The following is a 9,648-nucleotide window of genomic DNA, read 5'->3' as shown; positions in this document are numbered from 1 at the left end:
TGTTTTCCATAGTCTTAGACCACCCCTGGGTTGGGGGTTGTGACACACAGGTTGAGAACCCCTGGCTTAGCATCTGTTCGCTTGGGGCCAGTACACAGAACCAGCCACCAGGGACTAGAGACACAGTTTCAGATGGGTATGAACTAAGCAGCATTTGGTCTGGGTTCTAACAGAAGTGAATGATTTTTTTTTTAAATGTTACTTGAGACTTAGGCTGGGACTATGTAACCCAGGATTGCTTCCAACTCACAGAGATTCTCCTGCCTCAATCTCCAAAGGGCGCCACCATTTGCGACGAAAGTAATTTTAACCTTGCCATATAAAGCATAAGAGCCTAGAGCAGCTTCTAAAATACACTCCAGCAAGCAAAATTACGTAGGCTGTCGGCTGGGGAAGAGTCTGTCTAGCTCAGATACCCGAACAGAGGGTGACAAGAAGTGTCGGTGCTAGACAAAGGTTAAGATACAGGAAGCTGATGGGACAGTGTCTGGTTTGGCCACCTAAGTAGACTGCACTGCTCTTATAAAATGGAGCGGGGAGGAGACAGAGAAAGGGAGGGAGGGATGGACGGACAGACGGACAGACAGAGAAACCAAGCTGTGGAAGGAGCTGTCCTTCCGGCCTTTGCTCCGGGACCCCGCCCCCAGTCTCGGCACTGGAAAACCCAATGTGTTCCAGAGTGGCCTGGACAACCTGTGTGCCTCACGGGGCGTCCCGGACCTTGCTCGGAAGTCTGAGTTCCCTGTAACCGCCAGCAAGGCTCCCCACCTCCACCCACCCTCAGAGAGAAAGTACTCGTCCTTCAACACTGTACCGCCTGCAAACTATCCGGGTCTGCAAACTATCCGGGTCTGCAAACTATCCGAGTCTGCAAACTATCCGGGTCTGCAAACTATCCGGGTCTGCAAACTATCCGGGTCTCACCCTGGTGAGCGGTCCTCTCGGCCAGATTGCAAATTATCAACAAGCAACATCTGCTCCCTGGCAAACGAAGGGCTACCTCACTCTTGCGCTCCTGCAGAGCGCAACTCCCAGAGAAACACCGCTGGCTTTCGGCTTCCAAGTAACCTGCATGTGATCCTGTCTGGCCTGCATTAAAAAAAAAAAAAAAAGGAAAAAGAAAAAAGAAAATAGTCACTGACCCTCACTGGGTTTGTCCAAGGTACGTACAATTAGGAACAAGCCCAGCAGAAAAACTCCAAATTATTCCCAATTAATTCCTATTATGGTAACTACTAATTTCTTATGTTTATAGCCCGCTTGAAAATTCGAAACACAACCATTTTAACACATTGCTGGCTGCGGAAATGGCCTCAGCACTGCAACCGGAAACAGAAACTGACCACTACACAAACGCCACCTAATGACCAGCTAGAGCACAGGCAAACCCTGAAAAGTGGCCCAATCGGAAGGGGCCTGGCTTTTCCGGTGAAAATTTGACGGAGAACAGAATCAGAGCAAGGAAGAGCCGGCCAGTCTTCTAGGCGGGTTTGGTTCAACATCCCTGCAGGCCCGCTATTGCGCAGGCGCAGGTCCACTACGCTCAGACACAGGAACACGTAAGCAAAGGCAGGAGCCCGTTCTGCTTTCATTGCACCTACTGCTTGCGGGCCAAGACCGTGGGCTCTTGGTTTCTAAACTACATTTCCCAGCAGGCTCCCCTCTCATGCAGATAATAGGTTTGGTTCTCCGAGATAGGATAAAAGAAAATTAGGCGGTGACGTACTAAACAGGAAACAAGTTGATTACCGTGTTTGAGCGCCTCAGCCTAGAGAGCCCCAGTGGCCTAATGGATAAGGCATTGGCCTCCTAAGCCAGGGATTGTGGGTTCGAGTCCCATCTGGGGTGGTTCATTTTTTCCACATAAAAAACGAGTCAAAGCTATTATTCATTTTATTTATGTATCTATGTTTGAGACAGGGTCTCTCTACATACCTCTGGCTGTCTTGGAACAAACTGGTCTTGAGCTCACAAGACACCGGCCTGCCTCTGCCCCCCAGTGCTGGGATTAAAGGCGAGTGCCACCATCGCCCGGCCATTTTGTTTAGAGAAAACTGTGTGTGAGCCTGCACTAGCCGGGGGGTGCGGTTTGCCACACCAGGAGACCAGTCCATTTTCTTCCCCTGGGTTGCGGGCATGCGTTTAGTTTTGACATCCCTGGTAGAAACGGTGAGATCTTTTTCGCATGACCTTTGCCAAATCCACACTCTCTCCTGCCAGCCGCATTTTCTCCTGAGTCTCGGCGGCCGTCAGCTAACGGCAGTCCGAAGCGACGCAGTCCCGAGGACCTGCGGCGGCGGCGGCGGCGGCTGCAGCGGCTGCAGCGGCGGCAGGGTCTCTGCAGGACTGCTACCTCGGCCTTTCTTCTAACTCCCTAGGGCGCCGCTCGCGGGGCCGTCGGTAGGCGGCGCTGTGGAGCGCCAGGGCGCGGGCGGTACCATCGAGCACGGTGCCGGGAGGGGGGGCGCCAGGCCGTGGGACCCGCTGGCCAAGGACAGGAAGATGGCGGCCCTGGGGTCCCCGGCGCGCACCCTGAGAGGCCTTCTGCGGGAGCTGCGCTACCTGAACGCGGCCACCGGGCGACCGTATCGCGACACAGCAGCCTACCGGTACCTGGTGAAGGCTTTCCGAGCACATCGGGTACGGGAAGCCGTGTCCAGAGGGCCCGGGTCTCGGGGAGCGAAGGCGAGGGCGGTCTGGGCAGGGGTTTGCGATGTCTTAGGGCAGACACGGCTGAGTAGACCTGTCCTCCACCTGCCGTCCTCACCACATGACCCAGGCCCTGGGCTAGCCTGCGGTCTCGGGTCCCCGTACCAGCCAGAAGCCACGTGGGGTGCACCTTCCTAGGGACTTGCTATCTGCCACCCACCGGGCTGGAGCTGTCTGACGATTTCATTGGTGTGTCTGGTCCGTGGGTGTGCAGTGGACTAGGGGCGGGCATTGTATGAAGCAGCCCCTAGGGGTCTTACACTTAAAGGCACAAGGGCATAAGCTCTCCCCCTCCCCACACTTTCCGCGTTCAAGTTTTTATAGGAAGCAATGTTTTTGTGTGGCGGGGAGAGTGTGTGTGTGTGTGTGTGTGTGTGTGTGTGTGTGTGTGTGTGGAGACAGCATTTCACTATTAAGTTGGCCGACCAGGAATTTGCTCTGTAAACCAGATTGACCTTGAACTCAGGTATCAGATTGCCTCTGTCTCCTGAACTCAAGGATTAAAGGCATAGGCCAGACAAAAGCAGTTTTTAAGACAATGAAGTGGGGAATATTGGAGAGTTCTTCAAGTGTGGGCACTGTATTTTATTTATGTAACATCACCATTGAGAAAAGCAATGACTTGAGACTTGTATTCTATCATGGCACTCCCATCTGCATCATTAGCTTGCTGTATAACAAGGATTATTATGTATATACAGTGTTCTGCCTGCAGGCCAGAAGAGGGCACCAGATCTCATTATAGATGGTTGTGAGCCTCCATGTGGTTGATGGGAATTGAACTCAGGACCTCTGGAAGAGCAGCCAGTGCTCAGAGCTTGTAACCTCTGAGCCATCTCCAACTCCAGGTTTCATGTTTTACTGCTGTAACGAACATAAACACACAGCATGCGAACCTTAGGAGGTACCACTGTGAAATCCACACTCCATATCCCTCTTAGTCAGAAGGGAATGGAAGATGATGGGTCATTTCCCAAATGGGGGTAGTGATCAGTCCTCTGCCTTTTGGACAAGATCAAATGCAAGTGGGACAGCTAAGGCTCCAGGACAGTTACCTGGACAAGGATAAGGAGAACTAGAATTTAGGGGAAGGAACCTAATGTTCTTGAGCAATCTTAACTGCTGAAATTGAGCAATGCAAAACCTTACAACTAAAATGCACTTCGCTTTTAAAAAGTCATAATGTGAGGGACTGTGTGTACTAAGAACTTGGGCCAAATATCAAGAATAAGATGCACCTGGCAGTGGTGGCACATGCCTTTCATCCCAGCACGCTGAGTTTGAGGCCAGCCTGGTCTAGAGTTGAATTCCAAGACAGCCAGAGCTCCATAGTGAAACCTTGCCTCAAAACAAACAAACAAACAAACAAAACCCCCCAAAACAGTACCAGCAAAAGAAACTTTTCAGGAAAACACCAGGATTCATGCTTAAAACTCCAGGGCTGACCTACACCTTTAATCCCAGCATAGGCAGAAGTTAAGGCCAACCTGGTCTATAAAGAACATTACAGGCCAGCCACATCCACTCCCAGCCCTGTCTTCCCAAAGTAAAGAGCAGGACTCCCAGGGACATCAGCTGAACATGGCACAAGATACAATAAGATCAGGCACAAACCCTCACATCGAGGCTGGGCAAGGCAACCCAACCCAATAGGATATCTTTTTTTTTTTTTTTGGTTTTTCAAGACAGTGTTTTTCTCTGTACAGCTTTGGTCCCTGTTCTGGAACTCACTTTGTAGCCTAGGCTGGCCTTGAACTCACAGAGATCCACCTGCCTCTGCCTCTCCAGGATTAAAGGCGTGCCCTACCACCGCCCAGCTCACCTTTTAATATTTCTATATATATCTACTTTTTGGGGTGGTGTGCATGCCAAACATGTGGGGGTTGGGGGACAATCCGTAGGGGAATCCGTTCTCTTTCTCTACTGAGGGGTTCTGGGGGATTGAACTCAGGGCATCAAGTTTGGCAGCAAGTGTCCTTACCTACTGACAGTGACTTTCAAGCCAGCTAGGCTAAGAAGGGAGACCATTTTCTCAAAGAGGAACCCACACCCACACCCACACAAAGTTTGACCCAGGTATGATTGTGGTGTCACATATCTAGCCAGTCCGTGCTACATAGTAAGACCTTGTCTCTAAAAAAGTTTTGATTCCAGCAGGGCGGTGCTGCTGGTAGTACATTAAATATGACATGCTCGAGTTTTCAGATTTGAACAGGATATTCAGATTGAGAAAAGGAATTGTTCATACAGTGGTGCCGGGTTAAAACACATCCCCATCCACAGACAAGCTCTTGATGTTCCTGCTCCTTTTTCACAACCTTGGAATCCCAAAATAGTTAAGGGCAGAGTACTAAAAATCAAGTGTTATGAAGAACAACCATGATTTGGACATTGATATGGACTTTCTAGTTTCTTTCTTTCCTTCTTTCCTTTCTTTTTCTTTTTTTCCGAGACAGGGTTTCTCTGTGTAGCTTTGTGCTTTTCCTGGAACTCACTTGGTAGTCCAGGGTGGCCTCAAACTCACAGAGATCTGCCTGGCTCTGCCTCCCGAGTGCTGGGATTAAAGGCGTGCGCCACCACCGCCCGGCAACTTTCTAGTTTCTTAAAGTCATTAGAATCCAGATTTTCCAGATGGTTAGTTAAATTGTACAAACAAGTTTAATATGAAAACCTACTTAGGCGGTGGTGGCGCACGCCTTTAATCCCAGCACTCGGGAGGCAGAGCCAGGCGGATCTCTGTGAGTTCGAGGCCAGCCTGGGCTATCAAGTGAGCTCCAGGAAAGGCGCAAAGCTATGCAGAGAAACCCTGTCTTGAAAAACAAAAACAAAAACAAAACAAACAAACAAAAAGATGAAAACCTACTTACTTCACACACAAACATACATACATATGATTTTCATGTTACTACTATTGAGTACAACACCTTTATTTTTGAGATAAGTTTCTGATTTTGGAGTATGAGGTGTTAGGTTTCAGGAAGTCCATATATCCAGAAATGAGCTCAAGCTGGACTACATAAGGATTTCTGCAGGTTATATAAAAGCCAGTACTCCTCAGGAACTTGGGAAACGGGTTTTCTACCCCACAAAGGAGTCATTTCCGTTACTCCTGGCAGAAGAGACCTGGCTCTCTGTTAAATTGCATCTGCGGTTGTACATCAGAGTCCATGCTAGCCTCTGGGCTCTCACAGTCCCTACTCATAAGTACTTGGTATACATTTCAAACCCGTACACTAGCATCCTGGCCCCATTATACGCCACCACCACCCCAACTCTCAGGCTGTTCCAGCTCACTCTGTTCTTTCTCCCCACCTATTCATTTTCCTCAAAATCCGTGGTCCTGGCCATGTTCAGTCTACTGCATCTTTTTCTTTCTGCTCTGGACTCTTCCAGATGCCTCTGGATATTTTCTCTTATTCACAATAAAAACCACACCATAAGCCTGGTGGGGGCAGTGGCACATGGCTGCAGAGGCAGGCCTGTGAGTTTCAGGACAGCCCAGTCTACAGAGCAAGTTTCAGGACATCTAGGGCTACACAGAGAAACCCTGTCTCCAAACAACAAAACCCAAACCAACAAACCACACTATGGGTGGCCATTTCAGTGATTTCTTTAATACAACCCCTATCCCCATACTGAAGGTATATGCCATGTTCAAGTCATGGAAACACAAAGCAGCATTAATTTGTTTAAAGGGAGGAAAAACATGTCATTTTTTTTTTTTTTTTAAACCTCTACACCGGATTTCCCTGTGTAACCCTGGCTGTCCTGGAACTTGCTCTGTAGATCAGGCTGGGCTTGAACTTAGAGATTCACCTGCCTCTGCCTCCTTGATTTTTGGCATTGAAGGTGTGGGCCGCCACCACCAGGCTGCTGCTAGTTTTCTTGGTGTTGGGAGTTTGAATTACAAATAAAACCTGTGGTAGGAAGCAGATGCTAGGCATGTATGAATCTTTATGTGACCAAACAACATCGAACCGGAGGTCAGCTTTCCTAATTACACAGTGCTCTATGAAGATACTAACTACATATCAAGTGTGTCTGTGTTCTGCTACTTTGTAGAGGAAGCTCATGTATCAGATCGTCCTCTGGGGGCATGTGGCTACTTCGGGGTGGTACCGGACCGTCTGACTTTGTTCATGGCGTTTTTAGGTCACCAGTGAGAAGTTGTGCAGAGCCCAGCACGAGCTTCACTTCCAAGCTGCCACCTATCTCTGCCTCCTGCGCAGCATCCGGCAACATGTGGCCCTCCATCAGGAATTTCATGGCAAGGGTGAGCGTTCAGTGGAGGAGTCTGCTGGTTTGGTGGGCCTCCAGTTACCCCATCAGCCTGGAGGGAAGGGCTGGGAGCCGTGATGGAGAGTCCTCAGATGCCCCTTCATTCAAGAATCCAACCATTTCTACCACTATGTATTTATTAAATATTTTGTCAAGTGTAGCTTCTTTGTTGTTGTTTTGTTGTGTGTCTTTGTTGACTTGAGTGGTTAGGGAAATAAAACCGGAGGGGGCTGCAAGTGAATTTGCTGAAGTTTTTATCGGATTAATTCTTGTTCTAGTGTGTCAGTGCTCTCGCACATGCAGGTTCGTGTGGAGGCAGGGGGACACCAGGGTGCCTTCCTCAAGTACCTCTCCGCTTCATCTCTTGAGACAGTATCTCTCACTGAACTTAGAGCACTAACAAGTCTTCAGGATCTTCTGTCTCTGTTCCTCAGCTTGGGGGTTAGCAGCATACGCTGCCATGACTATTTATAAGGGTGCTAGGGATCTGTGCAAACTTTAACCAGTGAGCCTATCCCTAGTTCCTGATGTGCTTGGTCTAATTTATACCTAGAATTTTCTTTTTCTTTCCTTCTTTTTTTAAAAGTAATAATGGAGAGATGGCTCATGGTCAGGAGTGTGTATACTAGTCTTACAGAGGATCTGAGTTTGGTTCCGCACCCATGTCAGGGAGCTGACAACCACCTTTTATAACTCTAGTTCCAAGGGACCTAGCACCTCTGCTCTCCACAGGCACCTGCACTTATGTGCACATACACACATACACATCATTAAAAAATTTTGTTTTGCTTTTGCCTATTTTTGAGATAGACTCTCATGAATTTGCTATGTAGGCCAGGCTGATGTTGAACTCAGATACCTGCCTGGCTTTGCCTCCAGAGTACTGGGAATAAAGTACCACCATGCCAAGCTCTGAACAGAAATATTTTAAAATATAAAAATAATAAGTAATGCAAGCCTAGTGTCTTAAGGAATTTTAATGCCATAAATGTAACACCCATATTTATCCCTTCTCTCTTCTCCCATTTCCATTACTTGTGGTAAGCATTACTAAGTTTACTCTGCAACTTTCCACATATTTCCTATGTCTAGACAAACCCAGAATTAAATATATGGGTGTGGATCTTAAATTTTTATTTTCTTACTGTATGATAGGTATGAGTGCAGGTGTTTATGTGCCACCATGCAGGTAGAGAGGTCAGAGGACAATTTTAGGGAGTTAGTTTTCTCCTTCCACAGTGGGATCCAGGGACTCGAACTCAGGTTCTTAGACTTGTGCTCCAAGTGATTTTACCCACTTGCTGGTCCAGTGTGTCTGTCTTTTAGAAAAGTACCCAACTGTGATGTGTTAGAGTCCTGGCAGGAAATAGATGGAATAAGGTTAAGGAGAGTTAAGGGGATACATGAAGATGTGGGATGAATTAAATAATGTCAAGCAGTAAGCTAACAACAGTGGGAGATATTACTTCCTTAGGCCTGATAAGCAGGGGCTCCTAAGGATGATAGCCACAGCTGAACTCCAGCCCCCAGGATGTCCAGGAAGAGGGGATCAAAGAGCACCTTAACATCTACCCCTACTACTGTCAGCTTTCTCTACCTTTTAACCTGCATTTGAACAAATGCTTCTACTGCATTCAGCTAACGAAATAGAAAACGTGGCCTCTGCTTGGTATTGGTCTCCTTGCTCTACATTTACTCTGTCACAACCGCCTTCTGGAAGTTCTATGCTTCCTATTCCTCTGTCTTCACCTTGGCTGCCCCAGGCAAGCAGTGATAATCTCTTTTTCCTGATAAAAGAAAATATATTTACTGACAATTCTTTACTCCAATCCTGAAGATCTACAATGCAGAGTTTTTAGAAGTTAAAGAGAAGAGTAAGCAGAACCAGTACCGGGAACATATCAATTTCATGGTACTGAGTTCAAGTTCTTATGCTCTACTGGTTTTCAGAAGCCACATGAAGGTTAAAATGCCTTAAGTATCTTAAAATTCAACCTTCCTCCTACATGGAGAGGAAGTGTAATAATTAATATTTGTTTCAAGTACTAATCCCAATGAAACTGATAAACTAGTTTAGCATTTCAGGAAAATGGACAATTTTTAAATTTTGTGGACAGAACAGTTCATAGAAGATATGATTATTTATGCAATTGCATATTTCCTATGTTATAAATAGCAATTTACATTCACTAAGAAATATTTTACTCTAGTCAAAAGTGTAGAAATATAACTACTAAAATTATAATTTTACCTGATTAAAAAAATATGAAACACGGGCTGGAGAGATGGCTCAGAGGTTAAGAGCACCGACTGCTCTTCCAGAGATCCTGAGTTCAATTCCCAGCGACCACATGGTGGCTCACAACCATCTGTAATGAGATCTGGCGCCCTCTTCTGTATACATAATAAATAAATAAATCTTTAAAAAAAATATGAAACACTTCACAAGTTTGCATGTCCTCTTTGTGCAGGGCATACTAATCATCTCTGCATTGTTCAATTTTATCCTTAAGTGCTACAGAAGCAAGCACCATCAATAATCTTTTGGTTGAACTTTTAAACTATCCTAAATGATCCTTTTACTTCAAATGTCCTTAATTCCATAACTAAAATTGTTTTCTATAAGCCACCAACTCTTATTTGTGCTGTGCCTTCTCTTTA

At 46.7% G+C, this 9,648-nt stretch overlaps 1 protein-coding gene and 2 non-coding genes across 3 annotated transcripts; 2 read left to right on the top strand and 1 right to left on the bottom strand.

Annotated features, from left to right (window-relative positions):
- The first annotated feature begins 1,390 nt into the window (after positions 1-1,390).
- Fmc1 (formation of mitochondrial complex V assembly factor 1) lies at positions 1,391-7,147 on the top strand. The gene is made up of 3 exons (XM_006990428.4): positions 1,391-1,559; positions 2,379-2,640; positions 6,862-7,147. Exons 2-3 carry the CDS (start codon positions 2,503-2,505, stop codon positions 7,063-7,065), a joined length of 342 nt encoding a protein of 113 aa, XP_006990490.1. The 5' UTR covers positions 1,391-1,559; positions 2,379-2,502; the 3' UTR covers positions 7,066-7,147.
- On the top strand, positions 1,776-1,848 carry Trnar-ccu (transfer RNA arginine (anticodon CCU)). The gene has a single exon. It is a non-coding gene; the product is annotated as a tRNA-Arg (tRNA).
- Positions 7,148-9,413: 2,266 nt separating the features above from the next.
- Positions 9,414-9,518, bottom strand: LOC121828400 (U6 spliceosomal RNA). Its single transcript, XR_013050258.1, has one exon. It is a non-coding gene; the product is annotated as a U6 spliceosomal RNA (small nuclear RNA).
- Positions 9,519-9,648: the final 130 nt, after the last annotated feature.

This window comes from Peromyscus maniculatus, chromosome 3 (assembly GCF_049852395.1).
Source record: "Peromyscus maniculatus bairdii isolate BWxNUB_F1_BW_parent chromosome 3, HU_Pman_BW_mat_3.1, whole genome shotgun sequence".
NCBI lineage: Eukaryota > Metazoa > Chordata > Mammalia > Rodentia > Cricetidae > Peromyscus > Peromyscus maniculatus.
The sequence above is the reverse complement of the archived record's forward strand: the minus strand, read 5'-3'. Positions and strand labels throughout refer to the sequence as shown.

What these genes read in the sequence shown, in the direction of transcription:
- Fmc1 (XM_006990428.4), top strand. Translation starts at nt 2,503, where the DNA reads ATGGCGGCCCTGGGGTCCCCGGCGCGCACCCTGAGAGGCCTTCTGCGG. An exon ending in AGGCTTTCCGAGCACATCGG is followed by an intron (nt 2,641 to 6,861) that starts GTACGGGAAGCC and finishes TGGCGTTTTTAG; the next exon opens with GTCACCAGTGAGAAGTTGTG.